This window comes from Notolepis coatsorum (assembly GCF_963971535.1).
Source record: "Notolepis coatsorum genome assembly, chromosome: 14".
Classification (NCBI taxonomy): Eukaryota; Metazoa; Chordata; class Actinopteri; order Aulopiformes; family Paralepididae; genus Notolepis; species Notolepis coatsorum.
In genome coordinates this window covers 44,105,764-44,130,131 of record NC_140178.1, presented here as the reverse complement: position 1 = coordinate 44,130,131, position 24,368 = coordinate 44,105,764, and the positions used below count along the sequence as shown (strand labels likewise).

Here is a 24,368-nt window from a genome sequence, read left to right as displayed (position 1 = left end):
CCGTACTGTATTGTACCCATTCTGCAATCTGTTAATAAAGTTTCCAATCAATCAATCAATCAAGCTAAATTAATCGGTCCATGTCAGGAGGAGCAATACAACAAAGCGACAAAGTGTTCTCACTCGACCCCGACCCCTGGGCTATTTGGTTGATGTCCCCTGACGTCACTTAAATCAGAGGGAAAAAAGTTTTAAAGAAAGAAAAAAAGAGACACTTCAAACTATGTGACTTTAATGCGTGGATCTATCTGTGACCTACAGGAAGCTGTTGGTATCACGGACTTCACAGGCGGTCCGGAGGCCGTTGCACGTTCTGAAACTATCAAGTACCAAATCAAATCAAACAGTCTATGATCAGATCAGTGCCCGGGTTGTAATCTTATTTGATTTATTATTTAACAATAAGATCACCCCTACCTACAACAAAGTAGAATGGTATTGTCCAAAGCTGATAGTGACCAACAATTACGGAAATACGATCGTGATAACTTTGACCATTGGCGGAAAATACCATGATTCCTTTTCTTAATGGAATTTTTGCTTTTTAGGGAATCTAAATGTTCAACCTCGAGTAACAGCAAATGACTATATGCGTATTACAAATGTTGAATTGATCTTGTACAGGTTAATTATGGAAAACACATGCATGTGCTCCTTTCATTTTAAATGGAAACGGGTCCATCCAAAATCCAAATGCGCAAAAGCTATTTTGGCCTCAGCCAAAAAAGGTGTAGGTATAACGGTCTCTCCCACACACACACACACACACACACACACACACACACACACACACACACACACACACACACACACACACACACACACACACACACACACACACACCTACACGCACGCACGCACACACACACACACACACACACACACACACATGCACTGACTCACTCACTCACTCACTCACTCACTCAAAAAGAGCGCAGTTGGTGCGTAAAAAACGTGCGTAAATTAGATAGGCCAATGCCCAAATTACACACAACATCAGGTCCATTTGAAAAATAAATACTACAGCATTTTATTTTATTTCATTAGAAAAACAGCATGGTATTCTACGCTCCATGTAATATAAGTTTCAAAGATAAATTATCTGGCAACACCCCCCCCCCCCCAAATACTGTCGCGGGGAGAGAGAGAGACAGAGCCCGCCCTGCAGGAAAGCGAGTGAAATAATCACCAACCAATCACAGAGATCGCTCATCTCGCACCGCGTCAGCTCGCTGCTCCTTCCCCACTTTTTTTCTTTCGGTCACACAACGGAGCTCTTTAAGTCTCGGCGCGGGACACAGAGCAGGCATTCATGGGCAGTGCGAGCGAGGGGGCTGGGGAGTGAGCGTCACTTTGGAACACTCGGGAACACACGGACTCTCGTGCTAAGCGGGCGACCTCCTTTTTCATTGCTGAAGTAAGGCGCTTAGCGTTTGAAATACTTTCCTCTCTCTGTTACTTACTGCTTACTATACTGTTCTCACGCACTATCTTTCTTTTCTTGATCTTTAAAGTTGTGAAGTGTGTATATATGGGGGCAGAATCACATCACAACATTAAATATGATCATGATTGTTGTAGTAATCATAATGTTAATAATAATCTTCATATAGCCTGACTGAGAACCATCACATGGATCATTATTGTTATAGTGACTATTATAATTTACAAGTATATTGCATAACTACAACTATTTTGAATTAATCGCTTCAATGTTTAACTTTTTTTGTATATGAAGGTTTTTGACGGAATATTTTTCTTAAAACACAGGCTAGCACCTGCGCGTGTTTCAGGTCATTTGTTGCAGAATTTTAAAGTTCAAATAGGTTTTACAGTCTGCTTTTAGCGTTTGACGCACAAAATTATATGCAGGTTAAACTCGGGCTATTTCCTTAAGAAGACGAGTGGGCAGTAGCATACAGTAGCATTTCCTCTCAAGCTGACGAGTTATATTATCTCTCAATTGTCACAACATAAATATGTTCAAATTATTATCTTTAAACGAGCCAGAAGAGCTCTGACCCGGGATACATCTAATATATCCCCCGGGCCCTTTCAAACGAGGGTGTAACCTGCTGCCTTTAATTGTAATTTTCGTTACTGTTGGATTTTGAACAGAATAAGCCACATAAGGTGTTACTGGGGTTTGATAACATCAAACATGCATATTGTAAAACTAATTGGAATAAACAGTGCTGAAGAAAGAAAAATATTCTACAAGCAAATTAAGGGCAAGTTATTGTTAGGTCAAGCGGTTTGAAGTTTTCTTTCATGTAGCCAAAATGCATCATGCCACAGTAAATACGCTCTATGTTGGAAAATTAGACACCATAATTACAGTTTAAAACGGGGTGTGGAAAACAATCTATATTTTGTAAACAGATGGTAAATTAAATAAAAGTGCTCCAAAGTGGACGGCCACAAACTGGCATGCAACTCTTGTTTGTAAATCAATTAGCCATATTTTTTTTTGTTTTACTCACTTCGCTAATCCTGATCTGTGAAGCAACCTAATGAAAGAAATACTTAATTTGTAAGGCATTAAAAAAAAAGTAGCATTTTCTGCCACTGAATAAAAGTGGAACAAATGTTGCAAATGAGTTGATCATCAATCAATCAATCAATCAATCGATCAATCAGAATCAACCAATCAATCTGTTAAATACATTAGTTATAAATCACAAGATTCAGTCGGCTTAGATACAGTCAAGATTTCATACAAAGGGGAATATGTTACTGTAACAAAAGCATAATTAGCATGGGACCGCTATATGTTATCTTTACACCTTGTCTTTTTTAATAACAAACGCACAGAGAGACGTTATGGTGCTAATCAAGACGTCACCCCTGCAGCCCAGGCGCTAAATTGTTAATGTGCGACAGATGGTTAAACTTACATGCACTGTTGCTTTAGGTGTGTGCCAAAATGGATACTTTATCTAACCTGCACTTATGTTAATTAAAATTTTATTTACAGCAGTACTTTTAAGGACCAATGCCTTACAACGAGTCACGTGTAATTACCATACTATTTGAATGAAGAAATTAGCCATAACTCCTATAAGTTTCAACCAAACTTTCTTTCTAACAAATAGTCCTATATGCCCCACAGTATAAGACAGTTGCCCTACATGTAAACAGACAAGATCGTTTATAATGTGATTGGACACACATGAGAAACAATTTCTCAACTCTAGCAATATGATATGTTGTATGTTGTTGAGGTTCACGGTAGGCTCGCTGATTTAAAACACCAAGGCCCTGTCGAGCCTGCAAGAAGTTGTTGATTTAAATGGACACAACAACGCCACACTTTGTCCCCCAATAGACAGGCCCCTATACTTTTTCACAAACAGACAGTGTCTAATTCACACACGCGCACCCACGCGCGGTTTATATTTCCAGCGCCAGTCCATGTTTTTCTAAGAGGCACGGGGTATAAATCGAAGGCCTGTGCTGCCTCGGGCTCATATTATTCCAACACTTTCTCTCCGGGGAGCTTGGAATAACCTACACCTTAAACAGTAGCTTGTTAGCAGGAGTGAGGCTTGGGCTGGAATAACACGCCTGCTTGGAGTTGGACCTCGTGCGCCTGTATGCCTGGTTACACTTAAATTGACTCGCCTTCACGTCGTCATCATTATTCATTAGGCATAAATGTGCATGCTCATTCTTGATCTTATGATAAAATAAAACCTAGCTAAGGAAAGCACAATCATGTTCCATCATATTTCCATAAACAATCTTCTATCCCCGAAAAAGTATCCTGTTAGAAGGCCTATACTGGATTAACTTTTGCCATGGTAGCCTATACCGGCCATTGTAGGCTACAGACAATTGACCATGGTATTACTTTTGTACTTAAATAAGACCATAACCCAATTTAAAGCATGATACCAATATGGTATTCCCATCATTCTTTGGTCACCATCATCATCGTAGTGACCAAAAACAATGGAAATGCCAAGGTACTTTTTTGTACCATGATACAAAAGGGTGAAGTTCTCATAGAACAGCAACTCTTCCAAACGTTACTTGTGTCCCTATACTCTCTAGAGCCACTAAAGTAATCCATTTGTTTCTTTCCAGGACTTTGCTGTAGACAACCATCACAGGACAACCCGAGGGGAGGACAGGAGAAGTAGACTAGGGTGGTTTGGAACAAAGAGGTGTAGAGCATGGAAAGAACTTTGATGTGGAATCCTAACAGAATTTTGGAACGGAGATTAAGAGTCGAGACTGACTGGCAGTTTATATTATAAAGGAGACCTCGAGACGAGAGTGACCTGCTGAAGGGAAATTACTAGTCTATACTCCCAAGTGCAGGCCAATAATAGTCTCCTCCATTTAAGAAAAAAAAGGATAGCCATTCTCAGTCATCCGTTTAGGAAGTAGATTTCACCATACAGGAATAACCTATAGGCTTGCACCCTCTACGCACCTGGAAGCTGTGTCTTTTGAGAGAGAGAGAGAGAGAGAGAGAGAGAGAGAGAGAGAGAGAGAGAGAGAGAGAGAGAGAGAGAGAGAGAGAGAGAGAGAGAGAGAGAGAGAGAGAGAGAGAGCGAGAGAGAGAGAGAGAGCGAGAGAGAGAGAGAGAGAGAGAGAGAGAGAGAGAGAGAGAGAGCGAGAGAGAGAGAGAGAGAGAGAGAGAGAGAGAGAGAGAGAGAGCAAGAGATGTCTGGAGAGGAGCAGAGTTTGTCGGAGGTAGAGATGAGTCCGGGGGTCTCGGAAGACAGCCACTCGCTGTCTCCGGGTCACTCCTCCGGCCCCGCCGGTGGGGGAGACTCTCCCGGTCAGCAGTCCCAACTGTCGGGGATGGACGACGAGACGAAGCCTACTGTGGGCAGGCTCTCCATCAAATCGGACGAAGAGGACGACCGTTTTCCCATCGGTATCCGCGAGGCGGTGAGCCAGGTGCTGAACGGCTATGACTGGACCCTCGTGCCCATGCCCGTGCGCGTGAACTCCGGCAACAAGAGCAAGCCGCACGTGAAGAGGCCCATGAATGCGTTCATGGTGTGGGCGCAGGCGGCGAGGAGGAAACTAGCAGACCAGTACCCCCACCTGCACAACGCTGAACTCAGTAAAACCCTGGGGAAGCTGTGGAGGTGAGGTTGGTGGTTGAAATCTGAAACAAATGACTTCTGAATATAGTAACGCTAGGTTTAAGTTCTGATTGAGACAGTCTCTCAGTCACAAATAAGAAAAATAAACCCACTTGACTGTTCAAAAGGGCAAAGAGCAAAGTAGCCTATATGGGTCCCACATTTTTAAAGCAACTCTCTCTTACTTTGTTGTTTTTCTTAAACTTTCCATAGATTTAAAATCACTCTAAAACGTTGTGTGTTTGTGTTGTTTTTCAACACATTCTTGTATGTGTGTGTGTGTGTATGTGTGTGTGCTCGGGGAAGTGTTATTTAAACACATCTGTTTTGTAGACTTTTACAACAATAGTCTCTCATTGAAACATATAAAACATATTACTACTGATGTCATGTGACCCAGGCTCATTGAAACATATCACATACATATTACTACTGTTGTCATGTGACCCTGCAGGCTCATTGAAACATATCACAAACATATTACTATTGTTGTCATGATGGGACCAAGGCTCATTGAAACATATCACAAACATATTGTTGTCATGTGGTGACCCAGGCTCATTGAAACATATCACAAACATATTACTACTGTTGTTATGTGGGGACCCAGGCTCATTGCAACGTATCACACAAATATATTACTGTCGTCATGGACCCACTGAAAGCCTGCAACCCATAGTTTAAGAAACCAGGCTTTAGGGGGGCTCAATTCAGAAGTATAGGAGGTGAAATAAGGTTTGTTGGGTGTGTGACTGATAAACTGTTATAACTAACTAACCTACTACAACACAGACCTCCATCACAATATCCTATACAGTACTCTATGCATTTAGTTGCGACCCAATACATTCATTTAACACTATACCATATATCTTCGCTGTTCTTTGTGCATGACTTCGTGTCAGAATGTCTCGTGACTCACTTTTGGGTCATGACCCACCGGTTGGGAAACACTAGTCTTGAGAAAATACAGCTGATGTAGAGTGTTTGTGTGTGTGTGTGTGTGTGTGTGTGTGTGTGTGTGTGTGTGTGTGTGTGTGTGTGTGTGTGTGTGTGTGTGTGTGCGTGTGTGTGTGTGTGTGTGCGTGCATGCGCTATATGGTCACATGTCTCTCTGAATCAGCCTAATTTCATAGACCACTTAATTCACTGCCGTTTCGTTGGAATAAATAGCACTCAAGGGAATTACTTTTTCTTTTTAATTCCCTCAGCTCAGTTGTACAGCTCAGATTATTTTAGCACTAATGACAGAATGTTTTTCCATTTGTGAGCTGTGGCACATAAGAAAGTGGTGGGCCATACCCTATTGATTCATACAGCGAATATTTTTCTTTTATATCATGCTCAGGTTGGGTTCCTTTCCACCCTGTTCTGGAACCCAACCTGAGCATGCCATAATGGTCATGTGAATCAATAGGCCTACAGACTGTTAACCTTTCAGTACCACACTACAGACAGTTAAACTTTCACTACCACACTACAGACGGTTAAACTTTCACTACCACACTACAGACGGTTAAACTTTCACTATCACACTACAGACGGTTAAACTTTCACTACCACACTACAGACGGTTAAACTTTCACTATCACACTACAGACGGTTAAACTTTCACTACCACACTACAGACAGTTAACCTTTCACTACCACACTACAGACGGTTAAACTTTCACTATCACACTACAGACAGTTAACCTTTCACTACCACACTACAGACGGTTAAACTTTCACTATCACACTACAGACGGTTAAACTTTCACTACCACACTATAGACGGTTAACCTTTCACTACCACACTACAGACGGTTAACCTTTCACTACCACACTACAGACGGTTAAACTTTCACTATCACACTACAGACGGTTAAACTTTCACTACCACACTACAGACTGTTAACCTTTCAGTACCACACTACAGACAGTTAAACTTTCACTACCACACTACAGACGGTTAAACTTTCACTACCACACTACAGACGGTTAACCTTTCACTACCACACTACAGACGGTTAACCTTTCACTACCACACTACAGACGGTTAACCTTTCACTACCACACTACAGACGGTTAACCTTCTGTAGTGTGGTAGTGAAAAGCATTAACCCTTTGTAGTGTGGCAGTGAAAGGGTTAATCGTGTGCATAGAGATGGTCAAGAGACCCCTGCCTACATACATGTACCTTCAGCGAGAACATCCTGTCTCCTCTATACTTGGTATCCCTCTCATCCTTCCAGCAGTACTCATCCTACAGCTGCATGCTGGCGGCTTGTTAATAAGAAGGCCAAGGGCTGCCTAATTCATTAACCTTGTAAGGACCCAGCATTAATTAGATGATGACTTGACCTCGGGCTCGGGAATCATGATTGGTTAATTGGCCCAGAAACATGATGAACTGGGACACTGAAAAAGGTGGTGATTTTCTCATGCCAGTCCCAACAGCTCGGTCAGGCCTGGGTTTGGTGCACCGCACACACACAGACTGGATACATCTTTGGCTTGTGTTGTAATTGCATTACTGTCTAGCAGTGAAAATCCCCTGGCAGGCGTAACTTTAGATGTAGCTGTGAGGGTTCATGGAGTGGATCAGGCTACCTAGACAAACTAAAACAGCCTTATGTAATAATAAAAATATTCAAACATGTATTGTAAAAACGTTCAATTATGTGAGAAAAGAAATGCCGCTATTGGTGCATAGTATGGCTTTCAATGAGACTTGACTTTGACCATATGTGTTCTTTGATGCCGTTGAATCCATACGTTGGCCCTGGGAATATATTCCTTGGAATATAACGTGCTGATTCATCAGCAGGCAGCTGTGTAGCCCCGCCCCTCTCTGGTTTACTTCAAGTTTCTCTTACAGCCCTCTCTCATTTCAGTCACTCAACACAAATGATTAATCCATACTGTTATGTTATTACTAACTTAATGTCAGGAATCAATCAATTAGTCAACCAATCAACCAATCAATCAATCAATCAATCAATCAATCAATCAATAAATAAATCAATCAATCAACAATTCAACCAATCAACCAATAAATCAACAAATCAAGCAACCAATCAATCAACCAATTAACCAACCAACCAATTAACCAATCAATCAAACAACCAATCAATCAACCAATCAACCAATCAATCAATCAACAGTCCATCTGTCTCTCTTTCCCCAGGCTCCTCAATGAGAACGACAAGCGGCCATTTATCGAGGAGGCCGAGAGGCTGAGGAAGCAACACAAAAAGGACTACCCTGAGTACAAGTACCAGCCACGCCGTCGCAAGAATGGCAAGCCTGGCTCCGGCAGCGAGGCTGACGGCCACTCGGAGGGGGAGGTCCCCCTCTACAAGGGCCTCCACCTGGATGTGGCCCACAGTAGAGACAGGATCCCTCTGGTCGATGGGCACCACCCTCATGCTGCAGGTTGGCCAACAGCTCCCACCTAACGCCGTCCCACTGACGCTATCACACTGTTAGGACATGGTGTTGAATAGCATAGAATAGAATATATCAATAGAACATTGTACGATAGACTGGAATATAATAGAATATTGTGCAATATAATAGAATAGAATAGAACATGTTGCAATAGAATACAATATAATAGAATTAGGGCTGTCAGTTTATCGCGTTAATTAGATTAATTAATTACACAGCAAATAATCGCGTTATGAAAATTAACTCAAAATTAATTACAATTTTTTTTTTTTTATAATAATAATTTTTTTTTTGTATCATTCATTCCATAAGCATGTAGAATACACATTTACAATTCTTTTTTAATATGGTCCATTTGCATGTTCTTGGTATCTGATTCTAGGGACATCTATGAATCTCAGGGAATGTATTCCCAGTGTCAGAAATACTGTGGGTTAGATCCACAAAGAATGGATTGCACGGTGCAAGTTGCACCCTTACTTACAATTCATTATGAATTGAAAATGGGGGACCCTGATGTAAACAAGACGAAAGTCTTTCTCTGGTCTGCATTCCCTTAACAATTGTGTGTATTGAGCCGTACTGTATTGTACCCATTCTGCAATCTGTTAATAACATTTTCATTCAATCAATCAATCTGCATGGTGATTGATTGAATGAACATTTTATTTTGAGTAAATTGTAATGAACCAAATGAGAATATCAATACATTTTTTTTTATCTTTGACTGTGAATAACACCATGCTCAAATTGACCAGACCTGAAAAATCTAAGCAAATTAATAGATGGAAGATGATTAAACAGAAGGTTTTGTAGATACAGTACTGAATTCTGCCATCCGGACACATGCAATTTGAAATATGATTATAGAATATAGAATATGAGGCATAAAATGGTAATGCGATTAAAATGCGATTAATTAGATTAATTAATTACAAATCCTGTAATTAATTAGATACATTTTTTTAATCGCTTGACAGCACTAAATAGAATTTAATATAACATGCAATAAAATGGAATGGAATAGAACATTGTGATAGAATCTAATTTAATAGAATAGAATACAACATTGTGCGATAGAATAGAATAGGATATGGCACAATAGAGTAGAACATGGTGTGATAGAGTAGGATAGAATAGGACAATAATGAGAACACCAGGCTAGTAGCTATGGTATCAGAGTAGACCTATTCTAACTGAAATACAAACAAAAATAACGTACCTTCATCTTCTTCATTTTGTGTTTTTAGGCCAGAGCCACAGTCCTCCTACACCCCCCACCACCCCCAAGACAGAGCTTCAGTCTGGGAAGGGAGGGGATGGGAAGAGGGATGGCGGTGGAGCCGGGGGCTCGCGTGGAGTCATAGGGGTAGGCGCAGAGGGAGGCTCAGGCGCTCCGGGCTCCGGTAAACCTCACATCGACTTCGGAAACGTGGACATTGGCGAAATTAGCCACGAGGTGATGGCCAACATGGAGCCTTTTGACGTCAATGAGTTCGACCAATACCTGCCCCCCAATGGGCACCCGGGTGTCGGGCAGAGTGCCGGGTCCGGAGCGGCGGGCCCCACAGCTTCTCCGTATGCCTATGGCATCTCCTCGGCCTTGGCCGCGGCCAGCGGACACTCTGCGGCCTGGCTCTCCAAGCAGCAGCAGCATCACGGCTCCTCACTGAGCTCCGACCCCTCCAAGGCCCAGATCAAGAGTGAGGCGGGGGGCCACTTTGCCGAAGCGGCCTCGGCAGTATCCCACGTCACCTACACCCCCCTCAGCCTGCCCCACTACAGCTCGGCCTTCCCCTCGCTGCAGGCCTCCAGGGCTCAGTTCGCAGAGTACGCTGAGCACCAGGCCCCAGGGTCGTACTACGCCCACTCCAGCCAGGCCTCGGGGCTCTACTCTGCCTTCTCCTACATGGGGCCCTCCCAGAGGCCCTTGTACACTGCCATAACTGACCCAGCCAGCGTGCCCCAGTCCCATAGCCCCACGCACTGGGAACAGCCAGTCTACACCACACTGTCACGGCCATGACAGACACCAGGACCAGAGGGCAATGGTGCAGATTCATACCCCTGTGTCAGACCCAGAGGGTAGCAGCAGCAGCAGCAGCGTTGGTTACGGTGACGTGGGTCTGGGTTGGGGGGAGGGGGCGGGCACTGGGGAACAGGTGGGGAGAGACCCCGTACGTACTGGTCTGGCCCAGGCGTAGAGAGGCTGTCGTGGCCCAAGGAGGACCTCGGAGTTTGGAGCGTTTGGAGCTTGTTTGATTATCTGGGGTATCACACAGCGTAGTAGTCAGTGAGTGTATTACTTCAGTATCAAAAGACCTGGAAGGTTTAGATCCTTGTTTTGTGAGGTTTGGGTTAGAAAGAGCCAAACTCATCCTAGATAAAAATGAGAAGGCTCCTCATTGAAATGGTTTAATGGTATTGGATGTGTACTGTAGGTGCCAAACTGCCAAAGTGCTTGGCCATAGCCCATTCACCTCTCAGGCAAGTTTAAAGGAAAACGCCAACATTATGGTAAATGCACTTACTGTTTTCTCCAGAGTCAGACAAGGAGATAGATAGCAATTTCCTCTCTGTGAGTTCAGTAGAAAGCTATCCGGCAGCAAGCTAGCCTAGCTTAGCACAAATTAATGGAAGGGGATACGGACCACTAGCCTAGCTAAAACCCTGGGGAAAGTGCTTTTGACCAACAGCTAGGCTAGCTGGTCTGTATCCACTTAAGCTAGGCTAGTTGCAGCCAGCTAGCTTTCTACTGAACGCACAGAGAGGAAATTGGTATCTTCAGTATCTTCTTGTCTGACTCTGAAGAAGACCGTAAGCGCATTTCCCATAATATCGCCTGTTCCTTTAAAGTGTTGTTAGTTTTGTTTTGAAAGCAGCCTGTTGTGGTTTCAGAGGCACATTTCTTGTTCCTTCTCCATTATACAATATCGTATTACATTCATTTACAATATATTGTCTTTTATACATGATGAGGGCTCATGGAATATAAAGAAAACGCCATCAAACCTTGAGTAGGTTATGAAGTATTTGTTTAGTCAGAAAACGGATGCCATGTTACAGTAGATAATTATGGACTAACTTCAGGATATCTTATTGAATGTGCTTGGAAATTTTAAATGTATATTACAGTTGAGGTATAATGTTTTGTAAAAAAAAAGAAGAAAAAAGACCAAAGTTTTGAGACCAAAACTTTAAACAGAGAGAGAAGAAACAAATGTTGTTATGTTTCTCCCAACACGACAGTCAACACTACCTTTAGATTATGTAGCCAATTCGTTTTCTCTTAGTTGACAAAGTTTTCCAATGTGACTTATTGTACCTTACAAATAAATCTGTATTGTACAGTATTTGGTATCAACCTCAAGTTAATATTTTGGATAATTCACAATATGGCACTGATCAATGAAAGTGATTGAGTTTTCAAAAGTATTCGATTTATATAGGATAGGATTCAAGGATATTCACGATGCAGAATTCTATTTATACAGATAATCCCTTTTCATTGACCAACATGATGGTCAATCTCTTTGTACCTTAGAATATATAATGTTCTTTCACTGTTTTAACAAGTTACTGTACTATAAATATTGTCGAATGCTTTTGCCATTATTACTATCTACACTGAAAGTCTGCACCACTGCCCTCGCATTTCTTTTGTGTGACATTCAAAATGTGTATCATGTGTTCATTATAAAATGTTAGACGTGTACATTGTAATTGTGTAGTGTTTTTGTTACCTCTTTTAGTCCCGGAGTCTCTTCTCAGTGTGCGAGACGTCATTATTGACACACAGTTGTCAGAGATTGAGTGAGCGAGAGATTGCATGTACCGGTAGGAGTTTATACGTTAAGAAGAGTGATACCCTTACATGTTTTAACCGTGCCTTTGCCCTAATGAAAAGCCAGCTAATCGAGAGAAACAGAAAAGCAACAATCTATATGTATTTTTCAAATAATGGGGTTGTCTCTATTTTATCACGTCAGCTACTGTAAAAAGAAAAAGAAGAAGAAAAATCAGTAAACATTCTAATGTAAGAGGCTTAGTGGTTGAGGATAATTCCATGTAGGGTCTGTGGGACTGTTATGTGTTCGCACCTGGAAACTAATCTTCCCCCATGTTGAAAAAACAAACCAACAAACAAACACACAAACAAACAAACAAATAAACAAACAAGCACTTCCTTGACAACGTGCCTCTTAAGTCAGGTTTGATATCCTCCATCTTGTAATGTGAAATAATTATTTTATTGTATTTACTCTAATGTATATCACTCTAATATAGTACATCATTATTTGACACAAATCCATACCATATACGTTTGGTCTGCTTTGATACTTTCCGGGTCATCAAAAGCTTACATTTTTCATTTTTGTTTAACTATGTACCAAGAAAAAGCAGAGGATAGTTCATTTTTACATCCTGAATTGTTATTTGTGTGAAATACTTGTTGTTGTTGTTGTTGTTGTTATGAATATTACATTTATTATTTATATTTGCTGGTATTTTGTGCGCTGTTAACCTTTTTTGTGTGTGCGTGAAGAAAACACTGACTGTCATTTTACTGTTATGCTTTGTATTTTCCCCACTTGTGCAGCACAACAAAACAACTGTAAATACTGTATGAGCCTGAATGAAACCATGGAGAAGTGATAATGATGATTAATGGACTTCTTTCCTCTTCTCACACTAAATAAATCTGTATTCTCTCTGCTTTTCTACCAGTCCGTCTCAAGGAACATCCTTTTTTCTTTTTCATGAAGGAGCATGGGGGCGGTAGAGGCTCAGGCGGGATTCGATCCCAGGCCAGCAAGGGTAGAATGAGAAGCATTTCCAGATCGGGGGAGTTGGTCTTGACCTTTACACCATCTCTGGGCACTCAGTGAACATTCTTAGTGAGGCTTGAATTAAAAAAAAAAGTTAAAATGGTGCTGACAGAGAAACCGGCCTAAATGCTATATTCACAATATATCCTCCAATTTATACAAATAGGTTATATCACTGTTGTTTGCGACTTCTAGGTTGCAAACAACAGGTGATTATCATTACATGACAACCTTGGCAAATGGTGGCATTGTGCCATGTGCATCATGAGAATACTATGAATAATATTCTTTGCAAGTGGAAATGTATTTGTTATCTTCACATAACATCATTGTAAATAATAAACTGAAACTAAGGCAAACAATGTATGGCTTCTGCTGACTCCATGACTGCTTCATTCTTCATGCTTCACAATCTACTCAAGCCAACCGTCAATTCAGTTTGTCAGGCTTGAATCTCCGCTCTAAAACAGAATCTACATTGTGTTATTCCAATGATTCGTGACAGCAGGTCAATATCTATAGACATAGGAAATTGTCGACGAGGAACTTTGTGGGTACACAGAATTTTAGTTTGAGCTATTACATCCAAATGGGTTTTATTTAAATGTAGGGCTTACAGCTCTGAATCAGAAAACTATATCCTAGTAGAATCACCATAGGTACTGTCATAGTGTCCTCATATCCCAGTAGAATCACCATGGGTGCTGTCATAGTGTCCTCATATCCCAGTAGAATCACCATGGGTACTGTCATAGTGTCCTCATATCCCAGTAGAATCACCATGGATACTGTCATAGTGTCCTCATATCCCAGTAGAATCACCATGGGTGCTGTCATAGTGTCATCATATCCCAGTAGAATCACCATGGGTACTGTCATAGTGTCATCATATCCCAGTAGAATCACCATGGGTACTGTCATAGTGTCATCATATCCCAGTAGAATCACCATGGGTGCTGTCATAGTGTCATCATATCCCAGTAGAATCACCATGGGTACTGTCATAGTGTCATCATATCCCAGTAGAATCACCATGGGTACTGTCATAGTGTCATCATATCCCAGTAGAATCACCATGGGTACTGTCATAGTGTCCTCATATCCCAGTAGAATCACCATGGGTACTGTCATAGTGTCATCATATCCCAGTAGAATCACCATGGGTACTGTCATCATATCCCAGTACAATCACTATGGGTACTGTCATAGTGTCCTATGTCTATGAAGCAGCTCCCAGATTAGTCTCTTGAGGATATCATCACTAGAGTTTTGTCTCTCAGGTCTTCAGTTTAAAGAGGGACTTGTTTATATTCAGACATGAAAACTGACCTGTACAATATTATAGAAATAACATAGTGAATTATATTTTAGGGTGGATTTACTCTTTTTTTTTTATCCACTTTTTCTCCCATTTTCTATATTTTCTCCCATCCCAATTTCGTATCATCCAATTCAACCCTCCCCTGTCACGAACGCTGTTTCTTGCCTCCCACAAGCCGGCTGCAATGTGGACTAAGTCATACATAGCACAAGTCCCCTCCTGTACTTGAGGTAACAGCAGTCACATCTTTTCACCTGCGCAGCTCGATCTCTCAGTGGCGAGGAGTAACGCGTGGGAGGCTCACGCTGCCCCCGACACTTCCTGATTCTACTGCGCAGGCGCACCAACCGACCTGTAGGAGTCGCTGTCCACAACGCCCGATCCACACCCATCAGTTTCCCACCCCCTAATACGGCCAATGTGTATTAGTATGAACGACCAGCTAAACTGAAAGCAATGTGGAGCGCTGGGATCGAACAGGCGATCCCAACGTCTCCGCATTCGTGGCGAGCGCCTTGCCCACTACGCCACGTAGCCGCCCAGGGTGGAACCATGACAATCCACAGCTACAGCCTTGACAAAAGGCACATGTTTCCTGCACGTTTTTCGTGTGTAAAAATTCTGTATTCTTTCCAGACCGTATGATGTATGTTGATAATGGCACGACACTATAACTTCCAACGAGGTCTCTGCAGTAACTGAAGATTATTCTCAACCACAACAAATATCACAATGTGAAATTACACAATTGCATACTGCATAAACTGTGTAATGCTGTGTACGGCTGAACAGTATGATTTTTTACAACCCCCCAAACGTTTCAGGAGCTGGAAACTATCAAATACATTTCCCATACTTTTTCAGATTTTCCAGACCTGCCTTAATTTGCCTCATACTCATTACTGAATTGACCTATCGGGGAAGCACCCATTGTGGATCATGGAAAGAGGGTGGGGTTTGAGATAGGTCAATTGCACTTCATTTATCTCTTCAAGATAATTCCAAAGCAGGCAGGACTAGATATCCTGCGGTTGTGTCCAGGTGAGGCCTGCGTCAGGACCGCTGTGAGCATGACCGCTGACACCTCGCGCACGCGTGTATAGAATTAAACCGTGTGGACGACGGATTCCATTAGAGTCAGAATGAGAGCAGCATCATCACATTCCATCTCCACTCATTGGCTATAATGTAATGTCCGCTTGTCAACACTGGCCATGCAGGACCGTTACTGCTTCATTTGCAGGTCAGTCAGGACCCTGAACACAAAACACTGTCCTTTACTCGAACACCGGCTGGGCCACTAGCCACCAGCTAGACTAGCTGGTCCTGGTGCTCAAATCCTGTATGAGAATGTGATAGGGTTTGGATGCTCATGCGCATGTTTGAAGTTTGTTGCATGTGTGTGTGTTTGTGTGTCTGAGCATGGGTAGTTATGCATGTGTGTGTATCTGTGTGCGTGCCTGTGTGTACATGCAGGCCTCTCTCTTTCTCTGTATGTATGTGTGTGTGTGTGTGTGTGTGTGCATGTTGCGGGTTAAGCCTGACTCCTAATTCCCTCTATTTAATCGGCTGTGTGATACTTTGGTAAGACAAAGAGAGCCATTGAAAGCGAGCAGGGGGAGGAGGCTGACGGGGCAAGGAGGGAGCCATACCCATAACTGGCTGCTGGCCTGGAGCTTCACCGGGATACAAAGGGACTCTCATACACACTGCACCCAGAGCCTGCAACCCCCACTACCCAACCCACACTCCTCCTCCTCCTCCTCTTCCTCCACTGAAAACCACCCCTCCCTTCTCAGGTTGGAACTGTAATGGGATTAAAACATTCCAAAAGTATAGGGAAGGAGAGAGAGATGGAGAGAGAGATGGAGAGAGAGAGAGAGAGAGAGAGAGAGGGGGGTGGGGTGTAACTAGAGAGCATGACAGTTAAAGAGAGAATTACTTAGTTGTAAAAATTTTAAACAGCAAGCAGTGTAATGAGACGCAATGTGTGCACATACCTCTGAGATACAGAGGTTACACATTCATATCATCGCTCTCATATAACTGTCGACCCCACCCATCTGGTACTCCAAGTAGATGAAAATATATGCTAACAATTATTGCTAGTACCATTTGACCCAGATCTATTAATAGAATACCTGTGTGGCGGAGTGATACATACAGTCCCAGTGCTGTTGTACTGAATATCAGCACCCATTGATCAAATGACTTGGTTGGAACTAACTATTGTATTATGAACATTATAGACTTCTTAGACCCTTAGTTTGGGGTCATTGGACAACAATTATTGAGATATATAAAATAAATGTTATTAGCGAGATCCAACATGCTTCTATGTCAGGGGTCAGCAACCTTAGGCACGAGTGCCACCATTGGCACATGGTATCTTAACCAATGGCACGCTAGCATGTGTGTAAGAGAGGAACCTTTTTGGAAATGTTGAACTGTCCTCTCATCCCCACGCCAAGTTACCTGTTTCACAGCCGTTGGCAGTTGCACAGCCTGTTATTTATGGTAGTTTGACTGATATACCAGGGATATTTCAGGGTCAGAGCCAATCAGAAGGGTCAGTCTGTTGTTGTTTGCCGAACATTGAGTGTCAAATGCCATTTTGAGACCAAACATGATAATAACTAATAATATCGGCTTGAATTTATATAGCTCGTTTCACATACCCAAGGCGCTTGATGAGAAGACTTTCAAGGATGAGGCAGACATGGCTGAATGTGTCCAGGTATGGCAAGCAAGCATCTCATAAAGACGGCAGCATTCTTGTATAGCGCTCTCATATAGTTATGAGAGGAAAATGGTTATTAAAACTATTTATATGCATGTAGCCTATATGGATGGAATATAATTAAATATCTTATCGTAGTTGGAGATTTACATTTTGATGTAGTGTCATAATTAAACTGAATGTTTACCTTAATGTTGATATGGCACACTGATTAACAAGAACATTTAAAAATGTAACTTGGTATCAAAAAGGTTGCTGACTCCTGTTCTATGTGTTGAAAATGCAGAAAATCATTTTATATCACTACACTCAGAGCTCCTTAGTTTGTGTTCACGGGATGTGTTCACTTCATATATTAATATTTAAGTCAAGTGGGAATAACAGCGATTTGATTAGCTATTCATGCATGTTACAACAGTGACATCACTGGATACATGTTCCACGCCTGTTGTATCACATGACAGACAATTAGTGGCAATGTCTCATATGAATTGAGTATAAAACTGGGAATTCTATGAACATATATTCATATTTGCCTTTTGAATAACATCTTCCTTGCTTTGATTTCATTTGGCCTCAGAGACTATCCTCTCATATTGATTTGAGGTTGTTGACAGTTTTGGGGTTGTGGGGAATAAAAAGGTCTGCAATACAGGCACAAGCAAGGCCATGCCTACTGTGTATTTTTAGTTACAGGAAAAGGTTAAAGGAACACTATGTGTAATGTACCATCTTCTCCAGACTCAGACAAGAAGATAGATACCAATTTCCTCTGTGCATTCAATATAGAAAGATAGCTTAGCACAGTACAAATTAATGGAAGTGGATATGGACCACTAGCCTAAACACAGAGGTGTTTTAGCCAAAAGCTAGGCTAGCTGGTCCGTAACCGTGCCCATTCATTTGTGCTAAGCTAGGTTAGCTTGCAGACGGATAGCTTTCTACTGAATGCAGAGAGGAAATTGGTATCTATCTTCTTGTCTGACTCTGGAGAAGACGGTAAGTACATTTCCCATAATGTTGGAGTGTTCCTTTAAGTATCTGGCTTGGTAATATGAATGGTTAGACAGTCCTTGCTCTGGTAACGTACCACAAGAATGGAAAGTGGCTTTCATGGGGATCAAACCCATGACCTTCTAGCCACAGGACACTGTATCTAACTGCCAGGTCACACCAGCACTTGTCACCACCAGTGTTGTAGTCGAGTCACTAAATCTCGAGTCTGAGTCGAGCCTCGAGTCCCCAGTGTTTAAGTCAGAGTCCAACTTAAGTCCGAGTCACCAAAGAAGAGCCAGAGTCAAGTCAGAGTCGATTCCCCATTACCCTAGTCCAAGTCATCAAGGTTGAGTCACCTCCACTCTGGCAGTCAAAGAGCTGACATACAAATAAAATAAAGTCTACATTAAACATAAATGACACAGCGGTCACCATTTCAAAGGGAGTTTATTTACTTTGTGACACAATAGCCAAACAAATGCACTAGCCATCAATATCTTATGCCAAATGATTAGGGCCTATTACAAAAAAATATTAAATAAATAAGTGTATTTATCAATTAACAAGTCCGAGTCCTCGTCTTCACCTTCCAAGTCCGAATGCAGTCAATGCTCGTGTCCAAGTCCAAGTCCGAGTCATCAGTGCTCAAGTCCAAGTGGAGTCACGAGTCCTGAACTAGAGTACTACAACACTGGTCACTACACACTAAAAAGTCTGGGTTCCAGAAAGGTTCTTAACTGAGTACCTCAGATGAAGAACAATATAACTGTTTTTTTTTAATCTTTTTCCCCCTCCTTTTTCCTCCGATTTTCTCCCATCCCAATGTTAGTCGTTATGCCAATTCCCAATCCCCTTCCTGGTCGCTGCGCACTTACCCCCCACAGTCGGTCTGGGAGAGTGGAGGCTACCACGTGCTTCCTCCGACACACGTCCAGCCATTGACCTCATTTTGACCTCTGACAAGTCCATGATCTCCAATAAAGGGGTGATAGCATGCGGGTTAAGTGATCATTATATGATTTTCTGTACCCGCAAAAAGCTAAAACAGAAGGCCGGCTGTCACAAAACAGTCACATCTAGAGACCTCAAAACTTACTCTAGAGAGGCCTTTAACCTAGAACTGGGGAGCTTGGACTGGTCAGATGAACTCAGTGGTACACAGGTTGAAGAAACATGGCTTGGATTCAAAATGATTTTCACAGCAATACTCAACAACATGGCACCCATAAGAACCACCAGGGTTAAAAATCGCGCTGAGCCATGGATGCACACTGAAATACTGGCCGCTATGAAAACCAGAGACAAAAAATGCTCTGAACTTCATAAAAGTCAGACAAAGCTTTCCAAAAGCTCAAACAGTGAACTCCAAGCCCATGTGGTTGAACAAAAAATTCAAAGAAACAGACTAAGAAATGACGTAAACACCATGATCAAAACCGCAAAAAGAAATTTCATCAACGACAAAACTGAGGAAAACAAAAACAAACCCCGCGAACTTTGGAAATTACTCAATAATCAACTAGGCTACAGTAAAAAAAAACTTAAAACCAGATTCTCAAACATAAACATAAAGACAACACGCTCATCACAGACAAGCTGGATGTAGCCAATTACTTAAACATCTTCTTCACAAACATAGCCACAACACTGGTAAACAAACTACCCTCCCACTCAGGGCATTATGGGGTAGAACACATAGTAGCATACTACAAAAACCTAGGGGTCCACAAAGACTTCAAACTTGAAATGGTAACAACCGATGAGGTACTCAAAAAATTGAGCACCCTCCAACCTAACAAGGCCACTGGCCATGACAACATCCCCTCCAAATTCCTCAGAGACGCAGCAGCCGCCATCACCCCAGTCATCACTCACATAATAAACCTCTCTATAAAACAGGGACACGTCCCCAAGGACTTCAAAATTGCGAGAGTGACCCCTCTGCACAAAAAGGGCAGCAAATTAGACCCAGGCAACTACCGCCCTGTTTCTATTCTTACCTCCATCTCGAAAGTCATGGAGAAAATAGTCTTCGAACAGGTCGAAAAGTACCTGGCGGAAAAAAATCGAATCTACGAATTCCAATCTGGCTTCAGAACGTCCCACTCCACTGACACATGCCTCCTCTATTTGAACGACCACATCAAACAAGAGGTGGACGCGGGCAAATACTGCGGCATGGTCATGCTGGACCTACAAAAGGCCTTCGACACTGTCAATCACTCCATTCTGATTGACAAGCTAAAAGCAATTGGTTTTGATAGCTTATCAGTGAGCTGGATGCAATCCTACCTGGAGGGGAGAGAACAGATGGTAGAGGTAAACGGTACTCTATCCCCCCCCCTCACAGTGAGCTGTGGTGTTCCACAAGGAAGCATACTAGGACCGCTACTCTTCCTAATTTATGCAAATGACATGTCGTCAGCCTGTGACTGCAACTTGTTCCTGTTTGCGGACGACTCAGCCCTGCTGGTCTCTGACAAGAACAAGTTGCAGGTTGAAAAAACCCTCAGCTCGGAACTAGGCAAAATCTGCATATGGCTCGCTGATAACAAACTATCATTACACATGGGCAAAACAGAGTCCATTCTCTTCGGTTCAAATAACAAACTCAGCAAGACCGACGGCTTCTCAGTTGCAGTGGGTGACAATATTGTCACAAGGAAAGACGAAATTACCTACCTGGGTTCCATCCTAGAGGCAAATCTTTCCTGTGACAAAATGGCATCCAATGTAATAAAAAAAGTCAACCAACGAACTAGATTCTTGTACCGGATCTCCTCTCTGGTAAACAAGAATACCCTGAAGACTCTGGCAGGAGCACTCATTCAAGGGTACTATGACTATGCGTGCACCTCATGGTACCAAAGCACCTCAAAGGCGCTTAAAACAAAATTACAAACATCACAAAACAAACTAGTCAGACTACTACTTGACCTTACCCCCAGAACCCACCTCACCCCTGCCCACTTTGACAACCTAGGATGGCTTAGAGTAGACGACAGAGTACAGCAACTTGCAATGGGCCTGGTCTACAAGATACACTATACGACTAAGGTACCCATGTACATGTCAAAATATTCCCAAAGGTCAGTGAATACCACAACCACTACACCAGAGGAAGCTCAACAAATCATGTTAAACCCAGATTCGGCTCAAACAAGGGACTAAATACGTTTCGCAATTATGCCACATCAATGTGGAACGCCCTACCTAAAGCTGTAAAGGAATGTGAATCCCTACCCACATTCAAAACCGCTCTTAAAGAGCACCTACGGGAGGCTGCAATTCGAAAACCCCCACCACCTCCTAATAGACAGTCTCCTCCCCACCGCATGTATATATTCCCTCCCCGCCGTATGTATATCTCTCTCCCACCCACCCACCCCCTCCTAATGTACAGTCCCCTCCCCATCATATGTATATACTCTGTCAGGATCTAGGGGTAACAGTACTGTATATTTGAATACCGTTTATGTCACAAATGTATCAGTACTAAATACCTATATGTTCCTATGCCATAAATGTCATGTATGTTGTGTATGTCATAAATGTCTATATGAATTGAAAATGGGGGACCCTGATGGAAACAAGACAAACGTCTTTCTCAGGTCTGCATCCCCTTAACAATTGTGTGTATTGAGCCGTACTGTATTGTACCCATTCTGCAATCTGTTAAATAAAGTTTTCATTCATTCAACCGCTTCTTTTCACCTGGCAGCGCGGATTCTAATATAACTCTGTTTTAAGTTTTCAGAAGAACAATGGTTTCACACTTTATTATTTCAAGTCTACTTTCTTGTGATAGATCACATTCCTCCATGTGATTCGGATTGACTCTACAACTGCAATACAAAAACTGCAAATAAAAAAAAAACATTTAAGTTCTTCAGTCCCAGGGTTCGTGAAGGAATGGTTATGCTTCGAACTGTTTTTATTTTTTTGTTAACGTTATGTATGTTTCCCCCCAAAGGATTCATAGTTAAAGTTTGATGAAAGATTACGGGGTGATAATAACCCATTAATTTTACCTCTACTCATCTTCTGTTTCATTTTAGTGATTCAAAATTATTCTAATATGCCATAACCTCAGAAATAAACATATTTTCATAAAGCCTTCAAGGAAAATGTAGTTTAATTTTTTCATTTCAATGTATAGTTTGTAGAAATGAACACATTAATTTAGTTGGACAGTTATTGAGAGTAAATTAGTTTGAATATGGCACAACATGTGTTGTGTTAATTACAGCACCATGAAATGATGTAGATGAAAAAAATTGCAATACCTTGTCTAACAGGGACTGTTATTATCATTTCATTGAGCTGTAATTAACACAACACAATGATTCAATGTCCTTGATGACATCACTGGTGCCCATAATAAAACTAATAACTGTTAAACTAAATTAATGTGTGCAAAACCATTTCCTTTTTGGATGTCAAGTCAAGTCAGTTTTATTTATATAGCACGTTTACAAATGATGTGTGATTATATGCAAAATAAATCAGCAGTGTTTTGGTGAAGTGCCCCTTTAACCAACTTCTGGTTTAAAATGTTGTAATTCAGTACCAAAAAACAGCAAACCCTCTCAACTTAAGTTATTATATATAGGTGGTATCACTGGAATTATGTTGCCAGGGAACAGTTTGGACCCAAATGCATTTCGTGTCAACTATTGCATTAGCAAAAATGGCAAATAAAGTATTTATTGAATGTTAAGAAGTATAAATAAATATAAGAGTTCTAAGTGAAAAGAACTGCCTAACACACACGTTCACCATTGCACCTTTAAAGGTTCCAATACAGGGGCCACAGGACCTAGATGGAGAACCTTTACATTTGCCAAGTTTCACTTCTTATATTTAAAGGATAATATCAGGTTAAAAGGGAGCTGGCTAAATGAAAGAGGTGAATGTGAGCGAGCTGCTGAAATAAGCCAGATGAGATTCCAGTACTCTAGCTGGAGAGACGGTGAAATGCTTCCGAAAGGATGATAGAAGCCGCCAAGCTGGGGTGAGCAGAGGGACAGGGTAACGTTAGGGGAATTTGAGAAGGCGAGAGGAAAGAAACAGAAGAGAGAGGGGGGAGACGAGGGATAGAGAAGGGAGGAGAGGATTCAGAGAAATAGAGGTAGACAAGGAGACTAGAAGAGCGAGAGTTGATGTTCGACCTGCCCTGGGCTGGATGGGGATTGGTGACCTGACGGCGTCCTCTGTGGTTGGTGCTGGTCACATGCGCCGCCTCTCTGCCCCATGAAAGGAGCGCTGTGCCGCCCTCAGGCACCGTCTCTCCTCATCAAAAGTTTCCCCAGATTCAAGCTATTAATAATCAAATCCTCCGACTGTGGCGAAACGCACTCGTTAAAAACTAGCATAAACTGGATTTTCACCCCCCCCCCACCCCCAGGAAATTAGAAGATGAATTAGATAACACATAAAAAAACATCTTGTTCAGCATTTACCATATATTATTATTACCAGTCAATATAGCATTATTCAACTTCCACACTGTATTTAGGTACAGCAGCCTATACACTAATCTATACTAATACACATGTACATTTACCACAGTACTACTTCTCGTAGATCCTGCCTTGACCGGGAAAGTACTTAATTTTTTTTTTTAAATAAAGCAGTGATTAGAGTGTGATTGTCCAGTGTCCCTCACATCAAAGCCGTTAATGGACCTATCTCAAACCCAGCCCTATTTTGAAGCAACACTTTTGATTGGAGGATTGAGAATAGGGCTGGGCTTGAGATAGGTCAATTGGCCTTTAGAATGGACAACCCTCGCTGCCCCTTTCTTCCAGCATGGGTTGGGCTTCTTGTTGCCACGGTAACAACCCATGGCCGTTTTCCTTCAACAATGAAGTTACTGTTTCCCTGTTTTGTTTGTGTGTGTGTACGTGTTCGCATGACGGGTGGAGAGAGAGAGAGAGAAGCTA

At 42.0% G+C, this 24,368-nt stretch overlaps 1 protein-coding gene across 1 annotated transcript; it reads left to right on the top strand.

Moving 5' to 3' along the window:
* Positions 1–1,286: 1,286 nt before the first annotated feature.
* On the top strand, positions 1,287–10,655 carry sox10 (SRY-box transcription factor 10). The gene is made up of 4 exons (XM_084328180.1): positions 1,287–1,417; positions 4,090–5,108; positions 8,275–8,522; positions 9,788–10,655. Exons 2-4 carry the CDS (start codon positions 4,675–4,677, stop codon positions 10,561–10,563), a joined length of 1,458 nt encoding a protein of 485 aa, XP_084184306.1. The 5' UTR covers positions 1,287–1,417; positions 4,090–4,674; the 3' UTR covers positions 10,564–10,655.
* Positions 10,656–24,368: the final 13,713 nt, after the last annotated feature.

What these genes read in the sequence shown, in the direction of transcription:
- sox10 (XM_084328180.1), top strand. Translation starts at nt 4,675, where the DNA reads ATGTCTGGAGAGGAGCAGAGTTTGTCGGAGGTAGAGATGAGTCCGGGG. An exon ending in ACCCTGGGGAAGCTGTGGAG is followed by an intron (nt 5,109 to 8,274) that starts GTGAGGTTGGTG and finishes CTCTTTCCCCAG; the next exon opens with GCTCCTCAATGAGAACGACA. An exon ending in GCACCACCCTCATGCTGCAG is followed by an intron (nt 8,523 to 9,787) that starts GTTGGCCAACAG and finishes TTGTGTTTTTAG; the next exon opens with GCCAGAGCCACAGTCCTCCT.